General features: G+C 40.4%; 2 protein-coding genes across 2 annotated transcripts; both read right to left on the bottom strand.

Annotated features, from left to right (window-relative positions):
- Positions 1–7,027: 7,027 nt before the first annotated feature.
- Positions 7,028–9,365, bottom strand: nfil3-4 (nuclear factor, interleukin 3 regulated, member 4). The gene has a single exon (XM_084921110.1). The coding sequence runs from the start codon at positions 8,732–8,734 to the stop codon at positions 7,976–7,978; it is 759 nt and encodes a 252-aa protein (XP_084777236.1). The 5' UTR covers positions 8,735–9,365; the 3' UTR covers positions 7,028–7,975.
- Positions 9,366–17,044: 7,679 nt separating this feature from the next.
- On the bottom strand, positions 17,045–19,131 carry LOC146361793 (uncharacterized). Its single transcript, XM_084922402.1, has 2 exons — positions 19,026–19,131; positions 17,045–18,555 (listed from the first exon to the last, which is right to left on the bottom strand). Exon 2 carries the CDS (start codon positions 18,549–18,551, stop codon positions 17,466–17,468), a length of 1,086 nt encoding a protein of 361 aa, XP_084778528.1. The 5' UTR covers positions 18,552–18,555; positions 19,026–19,131; the 3' UTR covers positions 17,045–17,465.
- Positions 19,132–27,409: the final 8,278 nt, after the last annotated feature.

Here is a 27,409-nt window from a genome sequence, read left to right as displayed (position 1 = left end):
GGTCATATAAATGACACATAAAGTTCTCAGCATTTTAACACTCAGTATACAGCTTCATACTCATTAAGAGTCCCATCCATTTTCTTCTCCTTATCCAGTTCAGGGTCATGGAGTGGAGGGATCAGGGGCTGAGAGGCATGGTACACCCTGAATAGAAAGCTAATCTGTTGGAGTGTTGAGAAAGAGACAGTCTCATATTCACATCTGCAGCCAATTTAGAATCGCAGGTTAGCCTAGCCTGTGCATGTTTTTGGACTGTGGGAGGAAGCCGCAATGTTTGGAGAGTACCCACGTAGGCACGGGTGAGAACACTGAAACTCCACACAGGACCGTGTGAGGCAACAGTGTGAACCACTGCCCCATTAAAATCCCCGTGCATTAAAAGTTTGTTTGAGTTATTTAGTTAAATTGCTTCCTCATCCAGGAATATTTTAACATAAAATTTTAATGTTACTTTATTTATTTCTATAGTACCAAATCAGAAGAACAGCTGTCTCAAGTTGCTTTATATTGTAAGGCGAAGACCCTACAGTAAGACAGAGAAAACCCCAACAAACAGACAAACCCCTATATATATAAGCACTTTTTAACAGGAAAAAACTCTGGGCATAACCAGGCTCAGGGAGGGGCGGCCATCTGCTGAGACCGGTTGGGAGGGAAGGGAAGAAGATAGGGGAGCCAGAGATTAATATTAAATAAAGAATAAATGCAGAGAGGTGTATAAACACATGGTGAGTGAAAAAGAAACACTCAGTGCATCATGGGAATTCCCCGGCAACTTAGACCTACTGCAGCATAACTAAGGGTCACCTGATCCAGTCCTAACTATATACTTTAGCAAAAGGAAAATTTTAAGCCTAATCTTGAAAGTAGAGATAGTGTCTGTCTCCTGAATCCATACTGGAAGCTGGTTCCACAGAAGAGGGGCCTGAAAACTGAAGGCTCTGCCTCTACTTTTAAATACTGTAGGAACAACAAGTATATTTATAAATTTGATTTTAACACGTTTATGTTCAAGATCTGTGGTATCATTGCTAGTCTGGAAGCCATGAGGGTGATGTCACGTGGAAAGCTGAAGCCCGCAGTACACATATACTGAAACTTTCAGTGATGTAAGATGCATTTTGCTTTTACTCATAGGCCTGTATTATTTTCTATCAAATTTTCCTCCTTTTTAAAAAATAGGGTCTCAAAATATATCTGGAGTTCATCTGCAAAACAACAACAACAACAACAACAAAACTATAGATTTTATTTTGTATAAAGGTGAGCAAACAGGTCATAAGATCCCACATTTGCAAACGTGTTGACAAAAACACGCCACACGTTTACTGCCCCTTAGCCCAGATGACATCAAGGTGAGCATTATCTTTCAAAAGCTTTTCCCATAAACGCGAGTCCAAAATCACCCACAGGTATTTATCATAATCGCACCATGTTTGTGCCCCCAACTGTTGAAACCACTCAAACCAACACAAAATGTTTGAAAACGTGCAGAGGGGGGGGGGTGTCATTCACACTTTAAGAATTTTTCTGTGTTTACCAGTCTAACAATTGGCTACTTATCAAGAATACAGACTAGAATGACTCATCTCGCCTTATAAGGTTTTTTTTTCATACCTCTGAAGGCACATGTGAAAGTGAATGGTTTTTGCACCTACAATGACTCTACAATGAGTCACCTCTGATCGTTACGTTCTTGTTAAATTTTGATCATCACATCTCATCCGTTTTTATACTAGGAATGAGAATACCTTTACCGCTCATCTGTGTCACATGTGTGGAAGCCTGTGCATTTGTTATGACTGTCCCCTCTTTCTCTCAGGTCTTTCTAGTGATGTCTCACCTATATACACCTCTTAGCCTGACACAGGGGAAGATATCTGAAAAAAGTGACCACGAACAAGAATTTTGGTATTTAATAACATTTGTTTTTCTTTTTTTAGATATCGAGTAGCTGATTATGTAGATACTGTATGTAAAAGAGAAAGGACTTATTGATAATTAGCTTTTTATTCTTCAAGACACCTGCTGCAATTGAATCAATAGCGTTCTGCGAATGGATAAAAACAGGCTTCCGTGTTAAATATTATTCTGCTATTTACAGTCAAGATAGGATTTTAACAAAACCTTGTTGAAATTGAATTTTAAATTGTTAAATTTTCTTTGAAAACAAATTATTATGACAGTTTTTTTTTCATTTGTAACTTCAAAGTAATATACCTGAAACTCCTTCCGCCTTTGCTGAGCACTGACTGTGGCTACCTATGCAGATTTCGGCGGTCTCTGAAGAGACATAACGAACATGTCAGATGTGTCATCACCTGCTTTAGATGCCAGAATTAGTGTGAAATGACATCATTACTCAGTTGGGTCTGCCTTGCATTTATACCATTTATTAATTTATTTGGAGTAGACAAAAGTGGCAAAATACAGAGCGTGTTAAAACCCTGCCCTGAACTACCTTCTTCATTTGGCTGCCAGAGGAAATGATGTCAGAATGCACTTTAACACAGAGATACCCAGCTTCTGCTTCAGCAAGGTTATTTCCATCCGTACCATGGGAACAAGCATAAAGTGGCTGAAATGATGTAACACAGTGGGTGTGTGCATGTGTGTGTGTGTGGGGGGGGGGTCGTAATCACATGTTTTTTTGCTACCATGTTGTTGAGGTGTGGTGGTCTAAATGGGAATGCAGTGGTTAGCAGTTGTTTAAAAAAACAATTCACCTGCTGCGACATGTGCGCCGCTTTTCATTTGCTTGCAGCGCTTCTGATAAGCTCTTCAAAAAGCACACCTGCACTATGCACCTGTCAATTTGTGCTTAATAAATATGTATTTGCATTTATTATCCAAATTCTGTGCCCCACAAAACGTTTCAAAGGTTGCATTTCACACATGTTTAAGGCAAGATCTTACATCTGAATCATTAGTTTGAACAAAGACTGCCGATGTACAGTGTCTCCTGCCACAGCTGCTCGTTGGTGAGGGTGAGGGTGAAAAAGAGGAAAGTAACAATTTGCAAGCGCAGGTTCTAGTTTAAGTAGAGAACAAATGCAGGGCAGCTAAACTGAGCCTAGTTTCTTGCTTCAAAACCCCCAAACCTTCACACATGTTCTGATAAAGAGTTTCTCAAAAGTTTAATGGATTACTGTTGATTACTGAGCTAGCATATGACTGAGAGTTGAACAAGAAAAGTGTGCAAATCAGTACTAGTTAGTGTTTGCAATGTGCCATCTCAGAGTGGTGATTTGTCTTGGGAATTGTCATTTTTGTACTGGTTTAGATTTTAACTAGTAGTGAGATGACATTTATTGACACCTGTGTTTGTCAGTGTTATGATGATTTAGTTTGCTACTGTGACTGGAATAAAAAGTCTACGATCAAGTTCAAACAGTTCAAATTGTTTTCAGTTATATCACAACATAAAGTGGTTAAAGTAGTTGTAGATTAGCACGCTCTTTCACCAGCAGGTTGCACAAAGAATTACCAGCAACCACCGATGGCTGCATGTCGAAAACTGTGGTTCTAATATGAATAATACAGAAATAAATCAATAAAGGAAACGTGGAAAAATACACACTGAGATGCAAATAAAAGAACACACTTAGATGCATATCATTCATATTGTAGTCATACTACAAAAACAACATAGCTGAAACATTTCCAATGTGTTTTGAAAAATATGTGTTTCCAGAAATTTAGAACTGTGATGCCAAAAGGGAGGGAAAGTTGTGTAATACTTCAAAAAACATCCACTGGAATATCTCACTACTAACTGAAGTTAACTGTCAGTGTCAGAGAGATGGAGTTTCTGAGAACTAAAAGGATTTCCCCATGCTGCAAAAACACTGTGTGGGCATGAGTTCAGCAATGTATGACAAGGCCTTGTCAACATTAAATTGGTGAATTTATCATCTGTGATGCTTAAATGACTCAAAGATTCTAGAAAAGCCTCTGAACACAATAGACAAGGTCAAAAACAAATAAAGGAAAAGATACGTGTGTATAACATGACACGACTAACTGATTCTGTACCACACGGGCTCAGGAACGTCAATCATCTGACCACAGAACAGCTTTCCACTGAAGCCCAGCCTTAGTTCTGGTCCAGAGGAGACAGCAGCGTTTCTGGAAGTGTTCATGAGCCCGTGCACTCATTCAGAATGACAGAATCATCCTTGTTTTTATGTAGTGCTGCACAAGGGCCCAAATATGACAGTGATCCATTGCAGACTCTCAGCCGTGTGCCTCCTGCACAGAGATTTCTCTAGATTCTCAGAATCGTTTGAAGATGTTATGCACTATAGATAATCAGATATTCATTATCTTAGCTGTAAATTTTCACTTAGAATTTGTACATAGAGGAACATACTTCTAAAATGGTTCTGTGTTTTTTCCAGATTGCTAAACCTTTGCCGATCTTTATACCCAATCATGTTGTTGACCTGCTGCCACTTAAACTAAATAGATGCAAAATGCTCATCCAGTTTTCTCTTCACTTAGTTTTCTATTTTTAGTTAGATATGAAGTTGAAATGATGGTTGCTCATCCAGCACTGATACTGTTACTTTTAAAAAATAATAAAAATGTAACATGCACAAATATAAAGACCAAAAGCCATTTTCTCTAAAGCTATTGGAAAATGTATTTCAGGCTATAAATATGGTATCACTGACTGCAGGATCAGCACCTAAATGTGAGACTCAAAATTTACGCTAAAGAACAAATAAAGATAAATAAGGTCGAATGCAGAGAATATAAAAATCCAAAATGGGGTAACTAAGCAGGAACACACAATGGCACATTGATAGACACCCGGAAGAAGGAAAAAGGGAAACTGAGGCTACGCATAAACACAAAGTAATCAAGAAAAGTACAAGCAGCAGGGTAACAACGCACAGCTGAAACAAATTAAGACAATAACAAGGAAAGACAAAGCAACGGCGAGGCACGAGAGGCTAATAACTAACAGAAGAAAACAGGAAGTCACTAAAACATACAAGAGGGCACTAAACACAAGGAGTCGAACAGTAATAAAACTCCAGTCCAACGAAATTACTAAACAAGACACAGAATGTCAAACAGAAGCTAAACCAAAAAGCATAAACTAAAACTCGATGTGAGAAAAATCTACAGACAAATGGAAACTAATAGGCAGCAAATACCAGCCAACTACAGAGTATGCTTATAAAATATAGCCTACAGCATTTCAGTATGTCTCTGCTAATTTTATATGCAGTGGTTCTGTAAATTATATTTATAGAAGTTACTAAATAGAAAATAAACAGTGTCTGCTCTTTATGTTTGAGAGGCATGAAGTCTCACGGGAGCCTGTCTGCCACTGAATAAAAACAAACAAACAACATAACCCAGATATAATTCTGCACTGTTTTTATATGTAGTGGTATTTCAGTATGCCTGACTGTGATGACAGTGTGCAAATGGAAAATTCTGGGCCTTTGAGTTATTGTGTTGAACCAGTCTAGTGATAATATACTGATTACTATATTGATATGTAACCAGTACAGAGAGGAGAAATAATTATGATTCATTCATTGCTCATTACTCTTTTCAAAAGATCAAACTGTCATACAGCAACCAGATCTCTGTTTAGAGCACTTGCTCTGGCTGTGCTGACCCAGCGAGGCTGTGATTGAGGTCACAGCTCGGACTTTGTCTGCAGTTGTGATGACGCGTATGATGCTATATGTTGCTTTACTGTAACTAGCTTGCTTTCATTTGATGTAACTGAAGTCACCAGTATATCTCAATCAGGGTTTCACCAAATATAAACGTAGGCCACCCCCACCTCCCTCCAGCCCTTGAAATTGAACTTGCTGTTCTGGTCCCTTGACCACTATAGCAGTGCAGCTTTGCTGTAATAGTTTTGTGTTCATACAAAACTATTTTTAGAAAGCCAAGTTTTATTTAGTGTTTTTTCTGATCACTTCAATGTCACCACTACAAAAAGGAAAACAATATATCATAAACTACAGTCTTAATAACACAGACGCATAAATCTCATAGATCAGAACCACTGGTGGTCAGCTAAAACATAACCCTGGCTGTGTGTAGCCCAGAGGTAAAACAAAGTTATTTAGGAAAAAAATCCCTCCGGTGCTTTATTTTTTATTTTATTTTTTTAATCTAATGTCCACAAATGCTTAAAGAGCACCACGAGTACTTCGGCAGCTTTAAAAACCTGTAAGTGCATCTCACTCTGAAATTACCACATTTTCTCTGTTGTAACTACATGGAAGTTTTGTTTAGCCACCAGATCAGTAGCTTCCTGCGCTGCTTAAGCTCACTGGGATGAGTCGGCGACCACAATGCCGTATGGCTGAGAGCGCGTAAAAATAATTTGCGGCATGCCTCCCCCCTCTTTCTGTCCACTGTTCCTATTTGAAAAAGGCTAAAAAAAATAGCTTATAGCTTGCTAGCTGTCCGTCAGACTCCTGTAGGCTGTACTCTTGATGAGAAATATAACCCAGCTAATAGCTTAAGAGGAATAACAGCTGCCTGTTATTTCAGTTGGATGTCTGCTGATAACAAAGTTAGGCGTTACCCGTGAGAGACAATTATGACAAATAAGAAGCAAGCAAACAGGTGGGATTTCTATTGCTCACTCATTATTGAATGCAAATTGTTTCCGAACATAGTCCAAGTTCCAATTTACTTTTGCTTATCTGATGTTGCTTCGTAATTGATGTTAAATAGCTGGTTAAGTTATTTTAAAATTGTGTAATATTATAAAAAGAGTTCATCTGCAGTCAGCTGCTGTCTTTCTGTTGACACTGAATGTTTCTTTGAGTTTGTCTTTGAGCCACTGGGACTGACTGCCTGCCTGGCCAGCAGCACTGTCAGGCAATGAACCAGCAACCTGCTACAGCCCAGGCGGCTGGCTGCTGACTCAAAAACACACTGAAACACAAGCCAAATCCAAGAAAGGGGTCACAGCTACTGTTTTTGTAAATCCTATGCAATAGTTCTGTTTTTATCTCTATGAGGTTAGACTGTCACACTTTATTAGCAAAGCCCCAAAAACCTTAAGCATGGACACAGAGGCCCAGGAGTGGGCAATCTTCATGGTTCAAGTCAGAGAAGTGTTTTTTATCTTTGTGAGCACTGCGTCAATGAATAAAGCAAAGACTTTGTTCAAAATGCTGTTATTCATCTGTTTTAATCAATTTTGCGTGTAAAAATATTAAAAACAATGTCAGGGTTCTGAAGGTTAATGGAACAATAAAAACAAATTGTGGGCACAGTATGGAAGAACATGACTACATCTGCTCACACGGCAAAACAGATCATCTTATACTTCACTCTTTCCGTTTGGAGGCAGACTGTGGCCTACAGTTTGTAAAGGCAGTGTGTGATATGATGACAGAGAAGTTTAATTGTAAATTCTGCATTAACACCAGTGAAACATCGTGACACCGGACACACATCTGTAGCTCAGTCACAGTTTTGCATAACATTAACAGATTTCTGAAGTGAGAGTAGTGGGCAAAGATGAGCGTGTGTTGTTATCGTCACTGACCCACATGTGGCTACCCGCCCAATTCTGTGTGTATTTTATTCTTTATATACTTTCTCAGGAAAGTACCAAACAGCGAACTGCACAAACACCACAGCATCCTGTTCTGTGAAGTTAAACAGCATGAATGGACTGTATGGAAAAAATTGTACTCCCTACTTTAGAATGTTCTTTATGTGGCTGCAATGGGAATGGTCAGCAACTTAGAGCTGACAGCTGATTCTTTAGGAACAAAAAGTGGAGAGGGGGGGAGGTTTGCATGCTGCACACACTTGAAAAGTTCTCGTTTTGAAAGGGCTGCGCACCTTGAGCCGTTAGTTCCCAGCAATAACGTTACATCGTCAGCAGGCATGTATGACAGTACTGAAAAAGAAATAACACATTTGTTTCTTGGTTGATGAAGCTGTACGCTAGATTCGTCCTTCTGTGTTTCAGTCAGTCAGACATGTATTGTCTTTGTGGAGAATGGGCTCTGCCTGCTCTGGCGATGGTTTTATGAGGCGGAGGTGGGCAAGACATGGACAGCAGCCCTGGAACCTGCTGCTCCTCCTCTTCATCTGAGGGGGTTCTTGTTGCCATGGGCTTCAGTAGAGGACCTATGGGATGAGGGGAATGGGTTGGCAGGAGATTTCGAGGAAGCACAAGGGGCTTGAGGATGCCAGAGCCGCTAGTAGCTGGTCTGTTGAAATATGAATAGCCTCTCATCGTATGAAGGGCGTATGCAGGGATCAGAAAGGAGTTAGAAGGCTGGTGACTGGGCAGGACAGAAGAGTCTCTACCACCCCAGTAGTAGTTTCTCTGCAGGGATTGTTGGTGGGTGCTGGTGGTGCTTACAGGCTGGCTGCTGCTGTTGAAATGGCATTGCAGTGGATTACTTTGTTGGCCTGTGTACGCTGCAGGGTGAACCAAGCCAAAGTGAAGCTTGATGGCCATTAACTCAGCACTGAGCCTGGCGTTTTCTTCTTTCAGAGCCATGAGATGCGTCTCCAGCACATAGTCATTCATCCTTCTCTTCTCCCGTGACCGCTTGGCAGCTTCGTTGTTCTTGCGACGTTTCTCCCAGTAGAGCTCATCCTTCTTTTCTTCAGGTATGAACTCCCTCTTGCGACGGGGTCCTTTACGTACCAGATCGTTTTCCATGTGTAAAACATGGTTTTCTTGGCCCCCGTGAAAAGCTAGCGGTAGGGACTCCATGCTAAATGAAGAGCGAGTCACAACAGAGACCTGAAATTGAGTAGAGGAGAGCAGTTAGTGGAGCTGAAGCGAGCAGCTGAGTAAGCAATCACGTTTACAGAATGACGCACGTGCAAACGCTACCAAAAACGTCCTTGGTGGAGGTAATTATAGATAAAGCTTTACATTAAACAAACAGGAACCACAAAATATTTATGCTTTGGGGTTCTTTTCAAATAACATGACGATTTCCTGTATCCTTGCAGCTGTACTGTGCGCTGTCAACATATAGAAAGTACCGTGTGAAGATTTAAAATATGTCACATTTGACCTCTGACCTCTCCTTCAAGGTCAATAGATAAGTCGACGTGATAATAATGCTGCGTAGAGCTGTTTAAAACTGTTTCTAATTACCGTTGTTTATATTGACAGCATAAGGGAATATGAGAAATGATATAGGGGGATTCAAAATATTACTTTGGACTTCTGACCTCTTCTTCAAGGTCAAACTTCAGTAAAATGTCTTATGTTTAAAATTCTGCTGCCTCTGTTTGTCCTGACAAAATTTAGGAGATGATTGTGGTATTTGAGGATTCTGAGTATCGTTTGCATCCAAATATCACGTCACATTTGACCTCTGATCTCACTTTTAATTTCATATCTGCCTTTCTTTCAAGATGATCCTCAAATATGTTAAATATTTAAAGAAAGTATCATCAAGAGAGAGAATGAGCTAATCAGAGATATGCTGCAGAATATAGTTAGTTATTTACAAATCAGTATCCGTTATCCATTACATATTTTAAATGCGTTTTAAAGGAACGAGGAAAACAAGGTGAACATACACCAAATGCAATCCTATTCCCTTAAAAGGAAGTCGCGCGCACAGAGCGAGCTGCCTCAGTGAAGGTTTGAACGCTCTGAGTGATTCTTGTCATTAAACACATTTATAATCTGAATATGTCTTACATTTGGATTCTTACACTTACGGATGCAGTTTCAGGGTCTGGTTAAAGAAAACAGCAGACACTTCTCCATATTTTTGTCATATTGTTAGGGCAAGCTGTTTAATTGCACCACTGAGAAAACAGATTAGCCGCTGATGACAACGGGATGCTGTTGCAGTGCTAGTCCCTAATCTTATAATGTGTTGAGTAATAGAGGCACATATACTTTGTGTATTTGCAACTTTGTGTTTGTTTGTCTCGCTTTAAGCATATAAATGGCTAATGTTCAGATATAAAGGGCTTTTTTAAAAATCGGATATAATTGTATAAAATACTGCACGTGCCTGTAGAGGCTGTCCATCTATGGCTGACCATTTTCATACCATTATGGTTTTTTTCCTCTCCAAAAATATTTAGAGGCTATTACAGTTCAGTACTTTATTACACTCTGTCTAGCACCTCGAGACCCACAACCCCCCTTCCTGAACTAGCCTCACCACCTACCTGTCTCAATATGAAACATATGAAAATAATAAGGCTGGAAACAATACATAGAATGGCAAGATTGTGGCTTTGTGTGCTAGCTCCATATTCCATACTGAGTCATCAGCGTGCTTTGTCTGCATCATGGCTGATGAGGAGACAAATTAGAAGAGTTTGCATTTGTGATTTTACAGATCTGTGTTGTCAAAACCAAATAAAAATACTCGTCGAGCCTTTCTCTTTTTACTTTTATATCTGTGAAACCAAATAAAACGCTTCTTAACGGAAACTTTTCACGCGAGGTTTTACGCGACCGAGAAGATGCTGTCGCACCAAGCGGCTTTTAGTTCAGCTGAGGTGACCTAAGCTCGGCATATGCAAATTACGCATAGGTATCTTTAGTTAACGTGAAGTCAAACAATGCTTCATGTTTCTCACTTTGTCTCCCCCTCATCTTCCTCTTTGATCGCCTTGTCCTTCTAGTCACTGCTTCCCCTCTCCAGCACTTTCATCTTTGTGCGTCACTTTGTTGTGTGAACAAACGTGCAGCCAGTAAGAGTTTGTCCATTTTGCTGTACATCTACCTCGAATCCTTCTTTAAATGAACAGAATAGGAGGAATACTGACTGCTGCTAATGAATTCTCTTTTATTCACGTGGGTTTGTGGGTGGTTTTTATGGGAAGCTGTGCAAGATGGGTGAACAATGTGTTAAAAACCACAGCCAGCCTCCTGTACGTGCAATCAGAAACACACATAGACTCATACATGCTAGGCTTACACTTATCTCTTTTAACTCATTGATGTTTCATTCACACCTTATTCTTGCTCACAATATAATACCTGATAAGTGGTTTTTTTTAATCATACACTGCATGGTACTTTATGATAGTAGTCAATTGTGACACCTGATAGAAGAGCTGCAAAAAAAGCTGTCACTCAGGATGTCACACATATAGCATGCTCTTAAATGCAAACAATAACTTCACAGCTTATTACTTACCGTGCAATGCCCTGCAAGGCTGTAGAATGGCCTTTTTTTATTTCAGTTGTACAAAATTAAAGTACTTTCTTAGCATGTCGAGTGACCGTACAGTCAGACTTTGCCAGAGGCAACAAAACTGTAGTTTCAAAGAGGCCATGTACCGTGTGTGTAGTGGTGAGAGTACACATTGGTTAAAAATATTCAAACCTTTGCCCAGAGAAACCCCGTGTGTTTCTGTGTGAGAACGTGCACACCTGCAAACTGGTGTCTGACACAAAAACTACTTGTTGTACATTAAAAAAAAAAAAGCAACAGCAGGAAGAGAGAAAACAATAATCACAAAGGAAGACACAGACAAAGAGAAAATAAAAAAAGAGAGGGTTCCTGAGTGAAATCTCTCTTGAGGCCAACCCCGCTCTCTACGCTGCTGCACACTTGCACCTGTTTCTTATCGACTAATTATAGCCCGCCTGCTTTTTAGTAAGGAACTCTCAGACTTCTTTTGGTGTCTATCCGTTTTCTCACACTCTAACATCTGTTGTTGTGTTGCTCTGTACCCTGCCAAGCTTTGTTAAAATAAGTGCTCATAGGAAAAGTTGGTCAGTCCATATTCTGTGGCTTTCCACCTCAATGTACTCTATTCACACCACCTTGAAACTGCCATTAGTGTGAGAGAATTCCCTGTTGGGTGAATAAAGAACTCGCCTCCGTTCTTGCTTTTAACCATCTTGTAATGCAATGCATTTCTTGAAGAGCAGATAAAATACAAACTACCATCCTCACAATGCTTCGCATGCAGTAAATATGTTCCGAAACATCAGGCGTTCTGCCTTTTTTGTAATTTTCCTGACTTTACGTGAAAAATATTATTTCCTCATTGTTTTGTCAGCCATACCGACATAAACATTTTATTATTCAAGTGTCACAAATTATGATTCGTATCACAAAATAGACATTTAGCTTCATGACTGACTATAAAATTTGCATAAATGTGCTAGACTTGTGATCGCACTACTTTTTGAAACCTTTTGGATTTATACTTGAAGTCTTCCGCTCGCTCATAGCGAGCGTTACTAGCAACGCTGCTACCAAAGTGCTTGACCTTTATTTACTTCTGAGTGGACAGTGAACCTTCACTTACTAGTAAAATCATTTTATGCTTTCATAAAACACACTTTCACTTTCTGCAAACTTGTGATGTTTGCAGCTCCGATCAAACTCCGGCTTCATACGGGCGAAATGTCCCAACTATATCACGCGTAAAATATTACTAAGTGACCAAGACGCGGGTATCGTCATTGCAGTAAATATAATTTTATTAAAAATGTTCAGCTTTGGGCGAGACCACTTCTTAGTCTGAGAAGTATGCACGATGATGGATTGGTAACTTATGAATTAATAAATGTTTAAAAACTCCCACTTTCTCACATCTACAGCACAGCGCAGCATCTAAGAGCGGGCCAAGACATTTTCCTCCACATCATGGTCGAATTGATTGGATCAGAAGCGATTCATTCGTGACATTGTTTTTGAGAACATCACGATTAGTTGTCCCATTTTTTAAGACTTCAGTTTGATACGGATTTGCTAAAATTGCACGAAGTATCCAGTTTCGCCTTCCCTCGCAATGGTAAAGAATCCCTCCAAAAATGGGGATCTGCATGCGGGACTAGCTCGGCTTCAAAAGTCAACGATCTCTGAGTTGGGCCGAGCCCCACGTTTGGTCATTTTCATGCAAATCCATCCCGGACTTTTTGAATAATTCAACTAGCAAATAGAGAAACATACAGATACAAAGTGAATTAATCACATAAACACCACTGCAGAGATGACATACAACAATTCACATGAGCTATAGATCATCCAACATCATATCTTACTGTTGTTCTGTGCTCTATTCTAACTTTGTGTATCTTTTCACCTTTCATAAAACAAACGTTCGTTTTTTCTGAGATAGCTAAATAACCTTCAGAGCGTTCGTATTCTGATATAACTGTGAGGTCATTGCAGAACATCAAAAAGTATTTTTTATTCCTAACCTTGGTAGTTTATTTAAAAAATACAGCTAACAGAAATATGTTGTTTGCTGTAGAGAAGCTCCATGTACACAACTGTGCTCCTCTTGCGCATAGTTACACAGTGCAAACACTTCCTCTTCCTCAAACAACTGTCACCAGATAATAGAATATAGAATAAATACCTGATTTAATTTTGAATTAAGAAAATGACACTTTACAAGTCTGGCTGCTTAATTCTGCTTTTGGTCGCGAGTGAAGTGAAACGATTCAAAGGTTTGCTGAGCTGACAATTTCACAGAATACACAGTTATGTTTTGCTGTGATCACAGCAAGACCAGTTGTGCACGCGTTGATAAATGTCCGTCCCTCGGTCACTAACACCTCAACCATTTCCTTCATTCGGTCTTTTTGCTTTTAACATACTTGGTCAGTGCCAGTATATGTGAGAAAATGCGCTTCAGGCCTTACCTTCAGCGAGCGTATCCACAAGATCTGCTGCCGTCGAGCTGCCAGTGAACTGTTTCAGAGAGGTCTCGCTCTCGCCCTAATGTACAACTTAGAGTGCCGAACTCTTCTGTTAGCCACTGTCAAGCAATTAATGCACATATGAGTCGAGTGGGGATCATAATACTTTGTTGCTTTCAGTCCTACCCACTCACCTCTCTCTTTTTTGCTTTGCTCTCAGCCTTTTTTAACGCGCTGTTTTCCTGTCTTTAACTCTGGCTGTCCACCTCTGTTGTCGCATGAAAAGTGTCTGACTGCTTTCCTTGATGTCGATCATATTGTGGTGGTAGTGGCTTGCCCACACAGGGGTCTCCCCTGTATGATGCTGCTTTCAATTTTAGGCATATTTGGTCGATAGCATGCCAAAACTAAATGAAAACATGCATCTAATGCCCTAGAGTTTAGTAAAGCTATATGATTTTTTTAAAATCTCTAGAGTAAATGCATTGTTAGCGTCTTTACAGCATTTTGTTCGTACTGCAGCTGCACTATGATACTTTGCTCAGTGAAATGTTTTAACCACATGTTAAAATTCAGTCACATACCTGATGTCTCGTTCCAGAAAAGCTTGGGCGCAGCAGTAGTTGCGGCAGTCTTAGTAATATGAGACGTTTTAGAGATAAAAGCCACAACAGCCAGGTAATGATATGACCATCAGTTCTGTGTTGTTCAGATATTTAGTGTAAAGCATAAGTGTGAGGACACGTGACTAAAACTTTATGTGTGACTTTTAAATAAATCTTTGGCACCTCAGATTCGCAGAAAATGCAGAAGTGTTTGTGACTTACGAGAGTGTATTTCAAGCCTCTGCTCAGTTAATCCTCTTCTTATCCAAATTTAGAATCTTTTGTTATAATATAATAATTCCTGTGTCAAAATGACTTTGACACAAGAATTAAAATGCATGCTTTTGTCGTGACTGGAAATTTTACTTCAACGCCCATTTCTATGTATAGCCAGTGTCACATGTAGACAGATTTTTGGCTTCCTGTTGTGATGCGTGTAAGTCCTTAATGTTAGAAAAATAAGCACGAGAGGTCCACGTGGAGGCAAAAATGCTTTCTTTTTCAAAGGGCTGAAAGAGAGTTCCTTTTATGCCAAAATGTTATTTTCTAAACTCGCACGTAAACTTATTTTCAGTCCATCTCTCTGTGTCGGATGGACGAACACTGAGACGCACTCGGTTTGTCAAAGCTGGAACGTGTCTTACACAAAGATATGAATTTGACATCACGAGCCCTGACGGACGAGTTCCAGTACGTTAAACAGGACATTCAGTCATCGTTTTTTTCTGTTTTTAACTTTAACACCTGGGATGGCTTAATTTAGGCCGTCCCTTTTCAAGAAAGGAGGTCAAGCATTTATTCAGAGGAGAGTAAAGTTCAAATCCATGATTGAATTGGGGTGACCACATCCAAACAAATTAAATCTGGGTCAAAGGATATGATTTTGTCTGACAATATAGGTCATGTCACCAGTTTGTCATTTATGACATATCCCATGAAAAGAATTTAACCCATGACACACAAACACACAAACTATCAGGTCACAGTTTGGGCACTGGTCACAGGAAGGTTAAAAGTTTGTTTTAATGATGAGCTTGTCTTCTTACATTTTTTTTTAAATGTGACTAACAATAAAAAACCTTATTGCTATTTCAGCTGCTGCTGTGCCTGATATTAATCTTTGGGTTTTAATAGGGATGCATCGGCACGTCTCTTTTTTAACCACAAGTTTCTTCAAAGACTTATGTGTACTGACTTTTGTAAACTAAAACCACTCAAAATGTGGAACAGTGTCTGAGTGTGTTGAGTTTCAGGAGAAGGCATACAAATGCTCTATGCTCTCACGTAAAATAGAACATCTGGTCTCCTTAATTTAAAATAATGTTCTTTCTTTGAAGTCTGAATAAAAATATGCGATGTGAATATATTGGTAGAATTAATATTAGTTTACGTTTACTTTATTTAGTTATTTACTCTAAAACCGGTGTATGTTTGAAAAATGCATACATACTACTGGAGAGGCAGAAATTATTCCACAAAACGAAATCCATCTGCCACACCGTTTGTGTTGTAGCGCCCTCTGCTGGAGGCTTCAAGATCGTGCATGGGTATTTAAGAGCCGATTGCGATGGCACTGCGTAGCAGGTCAGAGATGACATGATGCTCCATTCGCCTAACAAGTGAAAGATCCTGTTGCAAGAGGATACCCGGATCTTTTTTTTTTTGGGGGGGGGGGTTTACATCAAGAAGGGCATAAAAAGGGATTAAAAAATACAAATAAAAATGAAATGAAGCAGGCAGAGCCCCCCTGCTGTGGTGACGCTTTATAAGAAAGGGAGCAGCCGAAAGTACTTCTAATAGCAAATCTGCTGTCACATAATCATATTTAAAACATTTGTAAAAGCCAACCGTAACTCAAAGAGTGGATTTGAGCTTAAATACCGAGCAGAAGCTTACGAGGCTTTCTAAGCGCTAATGTTAGCATATTTAATAACAAAGTTATGAGGCTGGAAGGATTATAGGTGGATTTCCCAGTGAACGTTTAGACCTATGATATAGACCTAAATCAGAATGTTCCTGATTGTTTATTTGCCTTTACACGTTAACGGCCTGCCTTTATTTCCATATTTTAAAAATGAAATCTCAGATGTAATTTACTGACGCTTATGAATAAATCATTTTCCCCAGAGTGCGTACTAAAGATAGATATTAGTTAGACAACTAAGTTTAAAAGTATTACTTTAAGTATAAAATATACTTAGAGAGAGTGCGTGTGTGTATGTAAGTATATTCTTAGAGTTTTATACTTTTGTTCTTAGTGTATATATATATGCACACACATATATACACACGCCAAGTATTTTATACTTAAAGTATTACTTTTATACTTGGTGTATATATATATATATGTACACTAAGTATATTTTATACTTAAAGAATATACTCTAAATATAAAAAGTAAGTATATTCTTAGAGTTGTATACATTACTTTTATACTTGATTGTAAAATGACTAACAGGACTATTCGAATGCATGGATATACATTCATATATTAAAGACCCTATTCTAACAAAAGCATAGCATTTAAAGATTTAAACATTACCCAGATGTGGTGTCTCACTGAAATGTGGTGGATTGTGTCTCACTGAGCTGCTGACCCACAAATAAACGGTTCAACGTTCAGTTTTCCATCGAGTCGAATTGTGCTGGGAAATCACGCAGTGGGGATAAAGGGGAATACCGAGTCAGCACGCACAGTTTCACTGGTGCAGTCGCTGTGTTTTTCTTTTTGTTTGTTTGTTTTCATCACTGGCAAAGGGTAAAAATGTACAAGAAATACCTATACTGCAATGAAATTAAATAATCTGAATGAAAAAGAAAAGTCCGGAATGACATTAAAAAACAAAAACGAAAAAACAGCTTGTGTGTTTATTACATTATACATTAATATTTCATTGTATAAAACAAATGCAGACAAAGAGCGGGAGCGCAAAAGCATCATTCAAACAGAATAAAACCACAGAAAATCGTGCCGTGTAGCTCGTGGTAAAATACATTGTTCATGGCTGATCTTTCGGGGAATATAGGCCACGTGAATGCTGTTTATTTCGTTTTTTAATTGTTCATATTTTCATTATGACCCACTGCACACGTTTCATTCTTTTTGGACTGCATATTTACCGGCAAACAAAAAAAACAGCTGCAAAAGCCTTCACCTCACATCTCATTTGGACGCATATGGAATCACGTTAAGTTTGGGGATTTTTTAAAAAACTTCTTGTAAGTTACACCTTAACAGTTAAACTGTCCAGTCAGCGTCCCCCAGAACTGAGATGCATCCCGAGCTGAGACAAACCAGGCGTTGCACTGCTGAACCGACTCTTCAGCCCCCTCTGAATGTGCGCCTCCACACCGACACCATGGCTTTGCCTTTCTTGTAAGTGGAGAGGCAGGCCGGAGTAGACGGCCGAGGGAGCCAGGTAGGAGGACCTCCAGGGCAGAAGAAGATTATTACACACAGCCGAGTGGTTCAGCTGGGGCACCAGCCAGTTTTGGGGTGGGTACGAGAGCGCAGAGGCATGGTGGAGAGTGTCAGGAGAGGACATGATTGCTGAGAAGGAAGAGACGGGTGGGGAAGATACACTGGGTGAGATGGGGATTACATCGACGGAGGAGACCTGGCGCTGGGCATCCACTCCTACCTCCCCTGACCTTCCGCTCCCTAAACTATCTCGGAGCGAAAGGACACCGGAGCCGGTGAGAGGAAGGATGCCTGGCTGTGTCCCACAATTGCGATGGCTTAGTGGATTAAAAAGACCTCTAGTTGAGCCAAAACAAGGGAGCTTGGACTCATACTGGTTCAGTGCAGTTTCCTGTTGTCGCACAGCCCTGATCCCTGCCTGGAAGAGAGAAGGGGTGTGGGGAGGTATGGGCGACAAGGGCAGAGTGGGCGCTAGGACAGGCGCAGTTGATGTCGCAGAGGGAGAGGGTGCTTTGGTTTTTTCTATGCTCAGGGTACTGATGTACTGCAGGTTAAGGACTTGAGCCCGCAGCTGGGCGTTCTCCTCGCTCAGAGCCAGTAACTGGCCCTCTATCATCAGGTCATTCAGCCTCCTCTTCTCCCTGGACCGCTTGGCCGCCTCGTTGTTCTTGCGTCGCTTGTCCCAGTAGCTGGCATCTTTCTTATCGTCTGGGATCATCTCCCTCTTCCGGCGCGTAACGGGGGTGAAGTGGCTACTGTAGGCCTGTAAGCGCATGAGACGTCGAGCCAGGAGGGAGGACCGAGTCCCAGCCAGGAGCCGAGGCTCCGTGTCCGTGTACCCACTGCTCTCAACTGAGGAGGAGGGCTGGCAAGGAGCATCTGTCCCGGCACCGTCAGGGCTTTTCGGGGAGCTCATGACACTAGTGGAGGGAAACAAGTGTCAGTCAAGCAGCATGCATACATCCATGCATCGAGCACAAATCTGACCCCGTTAGCTGCACCTGAATCACCTAAAGCAATGATTGCTGCAAAAGTTTCGATTCATAATAAATAAAACTCGCTTACGTTTATTTTGAGCATTTTTGAGTTTAATGTACTTCAGACATTTGACGAAACGCGTAGTTTACTGACGTTGAAAAGCGAGTTAATAATATGTAAATTCAATGTGCATTAATCTAAACAGCCTTACTCCACCACAACGTTAAATGATGTCGGCACATACGACAGTGGCGGTGCCTTTTCATTTAAAACAGTTTCTAACCTTCTTAAGATTAAGACAGATACATTAAAGTTAGCCTCGAGGGAACTTTACGCGAGCATACTGAATGTGAGCGTTCACGTTTTAAAGCCTTAGAATTAGACAGCGTCGTAAAGTTGAACTGACACTGACCTGATTGGAAGGATGACACCTGTGGGACTGTTAGAAGCCGGGACTTTGAGCGTCTCTTGCAGCTCTGCAAACACACACACAAGAAGAGCGACATACAGTTTTACGCGCAGCACATGGAAAAGTGACTTAATCTTTTTTAAGTTTGTGAGTGTTACATGGGGTGAAACAGAGAAAGGGCTGAACTTACCATTCACTCACAATCAGCGGTGATGTGGAGAGCAGAGCTGCTGGGCGGTGCGCACATATAGGCCACACGGATAGCCAATCACACTGTGCTGTCTGTTTCATTCTGTGGAAACCGATCTGGCAACTTTAACTTGGAGTGCGGAAGTCCAAGAGAGCTGTGTGTGGCCACGATCTAACCAACAGGTGTTACTGAAATGAGTCGATTTGGATCAACCGTCCTACTTATTACTTTTGTAAAATTACAGCACATCGGTCGACGTGTCTAGAACAGTCGCACTGTGACACCACTGTTCAGTAAGCTTTACTCATTAGTAGAAAACATGGTTTGGTTTACGACATGATTGTGTTTGACTTTGAGATTTTTTTTGACATGTATTTATCTATTTGTTTTGAATGACGTGATGAAATGAAATAAAACACTGAAACAAATCCCAGAAAGCACGAGCTACATTTAGAGAAATTTAGAGATTTTTTTTTCTTTATTTTTTTTCATTAAAAAGTTCGCTCCACATCACGGTGTTGCTCAGCATGTGGCGCATCTTCTCAAATGGAGACTGCGGGAACTGTAACAAAAGCTTTAACTTCTCATGGATTTACCTGTGCCTACTTTGCACCTGTAACTCCTCCTTAAATGAAGGTTATGGTGCACATAACTGCTAATCACGTGCTCACAGTTAAATTTCAGGACGGACTTTGAATGTGTCCAGTCATCCACTAGTCCAGCCTCAGGAAGGATGCAGGGAATCACTAAAGTCCAGATTTGTAATTTAGCGTTCCCTGTATCTTTTTTTTTTTTTTAATTAGACAAATCACATTGAAGGAGAAATTGCTGGTCAGTTCAAATTCCTTTTTGCTATATTAAAAGGAAAATTTCAAGAGGCAATTCCTGCTGAATGCTTCAGATTGTGGGGGTTTCTTTTCCCATTGCTGGATTTGCTCATTCCAGCCATCTGATAAAGCAGGACTTTAGAATCTGTAAGCACTGTCTGTGCCTTGCAGTGTTAATGTTTTATTCTAAAATGTCAGGACGTTGTGGTCATGTTAACATGACCACAATACACACACAACTCTTGTTCACTTCCACACGTGTCTACAAAAATAGGTAGCTGTACAGTGAGTATTTTACACATACAAATCTACTTTAATAAATGTGATTCGTTAAACCCTTTTTTGTGCCTTTGGCGAGTCTCTCCCCAGTATTCATCTATCCATATTTAATTTAGTCAGATGGTGTGGAATTCCATTTAGTTATGCGCCTGGTTTTGGTCTAGCTTTTTCAATGTCACTAATCTTCACTGGTGCAGACGTGATTCCCCGCATCTCTCATTCTTCTCCAGTTGTTCATTTGTGTTGTATTTTTCCATTTAAGAGTGGCAAATCCACCTGTCCATCTATTGGTGAAAAAACCAAAATGTTTCATAACACAACCAAGGAGGCTGTTGTTTGAATCCTGCCTCACCCGAGCTGCCAGAGATGAATCACTGTCTGCAGGGGACAGGGGCAAAGTGCACCAGGGTACATTAGGTTGTCTGCGGAGAGCACTGAAATCTCCAGCCTGGCAGCTGCCTAAGCATTAACAAGTTTGAGAAGCACAGGTGAAACCTAATGATCCACCTCTCCTATACTGTTCACATTCTAATTGTAGTCTGGGTATTCTTTTGAAAGGCTGCAAAAGAGCAGCTTCTCGCGAGAAGACACAGAAGCTGAACAGCAACCAGAATGGAAAACCACACTGTACAACAACACTATTCTGCAGTTTGTGCTGAAGACTTCTTTGTAGCGTGCAGAGTGAGGGGGCTGTCCATATCACAGGGGGGTGTCCTATCAGATGTGTGTTTGTTAAAAACTCCAGTAGAATTTTCTGTCTGACTCATCATAACCGCATCAGCCATAGTCGCTCATGTTCCAACAGTCTTCTTTTAGTAAGAACGTTGTCTCCAGATTTTTAAAGACATAGTACCTGTCAGGTTGTATTGGTTCCCGGATATTAGTTTGATGGCTTTGAAAAGAGACAAACTATCATGCACAGAAAACACAGAAACAAACATGCGCACACACATATACATATATGCAGGTGAAGACTACAGTGTAGCCTCAACTTGTAGCAGTAACAGGAAGCAGGTGTTATAAATATGATAGCATCCAAATTATTAATAAATACAGGGCTGATTTCTTTTTAGACAGACAGTGATCCGATTTACTCGACTGTGTCTCTCAGCACTGTGTGAATCTGGACCTTTTCGAGGATAGTTTATTAGCACTGTTAAAAAAAATAATACATGCTTAGAAAACATTGTGATATGAAGGGCCTGCATAATTTGTTGCACTCCCACGTTCGTGTGTGGCAACACCCACATCCTGACTGCATGTTGCAGATGATTCTTTTATGTGGATTACTCAGCGCCAGCAGTATAAGTCCTGTTGGCTTTATAATGCTTCAGTGTCCAATTGAGAGAACACTTTTGAATGTTTGACCATTATCTGTATTTCTTTCGTACCAGTGATTGCTCGACTAACATCGTGCTGCCGGCAGCTTTGATTTTTATCGAAAATATGGATGCGGAGGGCCTTCAAACATTTGTTAAAGGCTGTATTCCTTTCACCAATAAATCTATTGAAAAAGCTAATGATTTAGTCATTTCCAGGTTTTAATTACCCAGCCTGTGCACCACTAGTACATTTATCCTCACAGACAGGATTTCTAATTAATTTCGTAAAGGATTCATGAATTGTTTAGACAGCTGGCTGCAGGCTAAGAAAGAAGGATTCTCAAACAGATGTTGATCACATCCGATGATTGTGACAAAGAACACCAGTTGACCTCTATTCCTTATTCTTCTTCTTTCAGCTGCTCGCTTTAGGGTTTACCAAAGCAGATCATCTGCCTCCATTTCCTCCTGTCCCAGCATCCTCCTCAATCACACCCACCCTCTGCACGTCCTCCTTTACTACATCCATGAATCTTCTCTGAGGTCTTTCTTTTTTCCTCCTGTGTGGCAGCTCAATCTTTATCATCCTTTGTCCAATATATCCACTCTCCCTCTTCTGCACATGTACAAAACATCTCAGCCTTGCTCAGCTTTTCTTATTTTGTCTCCAAACTGCTCAGCCTGAGCTATCTCTCCTGATCGCTTCCAACAAAAATCTTCAGCTCTGCCACCTCCAGCTCGGCCTCCTGTCTTTGTGTCACCGTCACCATCTCCAAACCATACATCACTGCAGGTCTCACTACTATCTCCTAAACCTTCCCTTTCCTATTCAACCCTGCCGGCACTCCTTTCTTGACCTCTCTCATACTCTCTCTGCTGCTTTGGATGGTTGACCTCCGCCAACATTCCCAAGACAAGAATCTCCTTCTTTCCTATAACATGGTGTGACGCATCAGCTTTATCCATCTGTCCAGCTCTGCACATCACCTTTGTTCTTGAAAATCTGTGCTCACTCTCTAAGATTGTGTTAAGCAGTCTGGTTAAAATGTCCACTGCCCTCTCTCCAAAACACCTCCATACCTCCAGAGGTATGTCATCTGCACCAACTGCCTTTCCACTCTTCCATCTCCTCATAGCTGTCCTCACTTCCTCACTACTAATCCTCTGCACTTCTTGATTCACTAACTGTCCTCTATTCATCCATCCTACTTTCTCATGTTCTCCATCTATCAGCTCCTCAAAGTGCTACATATATCTGCACGCATATGTTTCGTTTTCATCATGGCACAAATCTGAACACATGCGCTAATGTTAACATGCATGCACAAGAATATGACAGCCCAGTCTGCGTTCAACTGTGTGAGTTGTTCAGCTCACTAGAGAATTCCAGTCTTACCAAATCTGTTTTTAATGCCTTGTAGATTAGAATTTTGGGGTACCACTCACTACAAAGCCCTGTAAATCACAAATGCACTCTGGACAGATAGAGATTATGATCTTAGTGACTAAGAAAGAAAGAGAAGTAAATGTTCTAAAAGTGTGTTTACACTTCGCTAGTGTTCACCAGGTGCCAAATGCATCTTTCCACAAGTGCAACAAGTGTTTTGCACATACGTGCGAACTGTAGGTCTCCCCATCACTCTCCTCGTCATATGTCTAAATGAGGTTGTGAAAAACACAAAGACAAGTGACCTACTGTCTAAATAAAAGAATCAGTGAATTTGAGCTTTACTACACTGGCCATGCGCACAGCAAAAAAGGAAGTGTGATGACTGATGTCTCTTTTGTTGTTTTTGGCACATTATGCCACAAAGAGAAAGTTATTCTGCTTGTTTTTGTCTTTGAATTTCTTTACCTTGTGCATTAAAAGTGTATATATGTATATATTCTTTCTTCCTCATACCCACTTTAAGTGTTACCATGACCTTTCTAAATGCCTCAGACAGTTGTACATAGACATTAGTTTTGTTGGGAGAGCTTGAGTTGTGTTTTCATCTTCATGGTAAATGAACTGACTCTTATATAGCACTTTTCTACTTGACCTAAGCACTCAGGGCACTTTAAACTTGCGTCAAAATCCTCACTCCTACAGAACCAGCTCCTTAATCACAGTGTTGCCTCATCTTAAAGCATACTCTGCCTCATTGTCCTTTGTTTTTTACACTATTTACAGAAATGAACATTGTGCTGTAGTCACCAAATCTGTAAGCTGGTTCACTGAGATCATTAACCCATCAGGAAAAAGATTTACTGAGTCTGGCGCTGTTTTTCTGTAGACTTACACAGTCTACCGGCTAGAAAGAATGCCAGTTTAAAGCACTTCTGTATTGTTTTCTATAATGGAGATTAGGGGTTCCATTACTCTACTCCTATATCTATATAAATGCAGTGGCTCAGGAGTAGAGCAGGTCAACCACTAATCAAAAGGTTGGCTGGGTTGGGCAAGAGCCCCATGTTACATAGAAACACTTAAAGATCGAAAAACGTTCTTGTGTGGATGGACGTGACCGGGTGCGTGAGGGCTGTAAGAATCAGTCCGTTCCCAATATGTGCATTAGTTCATGACGATTCATAGCATAAGCTAAAGAAAAATCTACACATTTAATGTTTGCGATTGAGTTTAGTTAATATTTTTAAGCATTATTCAAGCGATACCTGTAGGAGGTGAGGAATCAGAGACGGAGTGGCTATCCTTCCTGTGTAGAAAAGAAAACTTTACCAGAACTGCAAGTTTGTTGTAGACTGTAGTCTTCACCAGTGTGTATGTGTGTGTGTTTTTTGTGCATTAATATTAGGAGCTCAGTTACCTCATGGGTAAATTAGTATGAAAGATAAGGAGAGTTTAGTCAAGATATTTTTAATATATGTAATTACTTAAAGCATACTGCTTCTGATATTGAATTAATTATAGAAATTTGTACAGTGTATATAAATAAATATTTATTGAAGTCACGCTTGTTTAAAAGTATTGTTTCAGCATCGTGTCTCTTAGTTTGAACTCAAAGCGTCTTCCAGTGAAACTGACATCATTACTTTTCAGATCACCACTCTGAGTCTCTCGGGTGCTTTTGGACATGTGTGATATACGTGTGATAACGTGTGATAAGGTATCAAATACATGTGTCCCAGGATGACATGAGGAGTGTTTTTAACTGTAACTCATGGAAGGCTAGTTTTGTGTGGCCAGCGAGTAAAATTTGGTGTTGGAAATGAGCATAAATGGTCTCGCTTATATATCGATGTGTTGGTGGTTTGCAATAGACAGGCAGAAGCTAGAAAAAAGGAAAGTGACCTGTGATGTCATGCTGGGTTTTTTCATCTGCTTGTGGGGGTGTTTATCAGCTAGGTTAAGTGGGGTTTTTCTCTTGTTGTTGTTGTTATTATTGTACAGGAATAATAATATGGAGATTGATATGAGTATAATAATTCCACTTTAACTCAGGCACAACTCATATTCCTTCGTTAGTGTCTGTCAGGACGGCTGTCTGAGTATGCAGGCAGCAGACTTTAGCTAATGCAGAGGTGAAGGAGATCCCTTTATGTGCAGTCCTAAGAAAAAACGAGTTATATCTGTTATTCCATGGCAGGGGCTAAGCTAATCGAGGGTGACTTGTGATTAATGCTAAAACACCCGAGGATTCCAGGGCACACAAGCGATGATGTGTCATGCTGGTGGAAATTTCAATAAATGGTCATCTTTATCATCAAAGTCATGCAAACGTCACTCAGAGCTAGTGCCCAGATAGATAAGATGTAGAAAAAACATATGGCTAGTGGAACTGTTTACCACTACTGATTCGTTTAGACAATACTACTGTAATAACTTTGTCATAATGATGAATTGAGTAAATCGTTGGACATGTGGGCCTTTGTCTCAAAAGTACTGCGAGAGAGAATGGAAAGATTTTTTTTTTACAGTGCTTTTACTTTGAGGGAGTCACAGTACAAACTTGTTATATTATTTGGTTGTTTTTCAAATCAGCTCTCGCCCAGGTACCCCTACTTTAAGCAGCACCCTCCAAACCACAGTTTTACCATTACGAACGTGTTTCAGTGCACCCACACAGTTCACTTCACTGTGATACCACCAGGTGAGTCATCACTGGGGCGGTTAGTTTAATCAGTTTGTTCCTGTAAACTTTGATGTTGTTGTTATGTCAGCCCTACTCCCCGCACACCCCCATTCCCCTCACACACTCACACACACGCAGACTCACACAGATGTTTTGCTTTTAACAAGCTCCCGTCCCCTCTGCTTTGCTCTGGTTCTAACCTGACCTATTTAAGGTGAGTTTGTATGTCATATCAGACCCCATGTCTTCTGCAAACCCCTCCAAGAAGGTAATTTGTGTGATTGTTGAGGTTGATGTTTGCTGGCCTGATTCCTACTCCTTAATTCACAGCTCAGCTGTTAACCACTTTTTACAGGAAGTTGAGCCTCAGCGAGTATGAAGAGGATATCGCCTCCTCATACTCGACTGCAGTGTGACTTTTGTACAGCGTCACATGACAACTTTACAGTAGTAATGTAGGCCCCTGAGAAATAAGGGCATTGTGTAGCTTCCCACAACATGGGGCTTTCTCACACTTACTGTGCTGTTGATACATGAGTGGCCTGAGGATCATGCACTGCTGAGATCCTGTGAGATACAGTAGAAGATGAGAAAACACATAAGCTCATTAGGCACGTAATAAAAGCTCTGGGCGTTTTTTCCCCCGACTATTTGATAAATAGCGCAGTGATAATGAATGCGTCTGTTTTGCCACTTGTGGTTTTTACCGTCAGTGTAAGATTTGTATAAAGTTGTAACTGTGATGTGTTTAAAATAAAAGTCAGCCTAAAACAACCTATCACTTTGCACCCTTGCTTTGTCAAGTAGCAGCAAAGTAACTAACTTATTTAAAAGTATTTCAGTCATAATCTGTCATTTTTAGAGCTCAGCACGTCAACCATTATAATCTCCTGAAACAAGTTGTGTGTTGATTGCTGCGGTCGTTATTGCAGTGTTTAGACCCCTTCGGGTTTAGCAGTTTGCATGTTTCCATTTTGTATTGAGCAAGATATGAGGAAGTTAAACTTGTCATCTGTTTTTCTCACTAACTACCGCAGTAAGACTGTGAATCTAACAAGATGCAATCTAAATAGGGTTTTTTTAAAAAATATTAAGTGATGTCTTTATCTATTGGTCACTTCTGGGAATTTAAAAGGTGTTAAAACAAATAAAGGGGTCACTAATGTTTGCAGAGGCTGGTTGTTGTTGGCAGCTAGCATGCATACATACATGAGCAATACCCCATAATGTGCTTTTTGTTTATTTTTTATTTTTAGCAGTCCAGCTCTATCAGTGACCACTAAGTGACCTCCAGTATGGTATCAAGGCCTCATCTTTGCGTAACTGGCAGTGTTTTTACCAATGTGAAGTTTAGGAGAGCACGTTTCTGCTTAAAATGTCCATGTTTCATTATTTAATTTGATGATTTTTGTAACATAAGCTTTTGTGTTGCATGACTTTGAAACGCTGTAATTTCTAATATTCGCGTATTTTGACATATTGCCTTGAACCTTGACCAAACCCGCAGGCTCGAAGAGACAAATCCACTTTTCGTTAATGGCTCTGAGGTTTGCAGCCGTGTTGGCCAACGGTTAAACTGTTGGTGGGAACAGTCTGGCCTATCGATTGTCATTTGTTTGTGGAGGCCTTAAAGCACCCATTCCACACCACTGGCACATCACCTTAACCACTCTGCGTCGCAGCCCAGCTGTAAAAA

Source organism: Perissodus microlepis, chromosome 23, assembly GCF_051167445.1.
Source record: "Perissodus microlepis isolate ML-2025 ecotype Zambia chromosome 23, ASM5116744v1, whole genome shotgun sequence".
NCBI classification, from domain to species: Eukaryota; Metazoa; Chordata; class Actinopteri; order Cichliformes; family Cichlidae; genus Perissodus; species Perissodus microlepis.
Note: the sequence above shows the minus strand (reverse complement) of the source record. Positions and strands in the feature narration are given on the sequence as shown.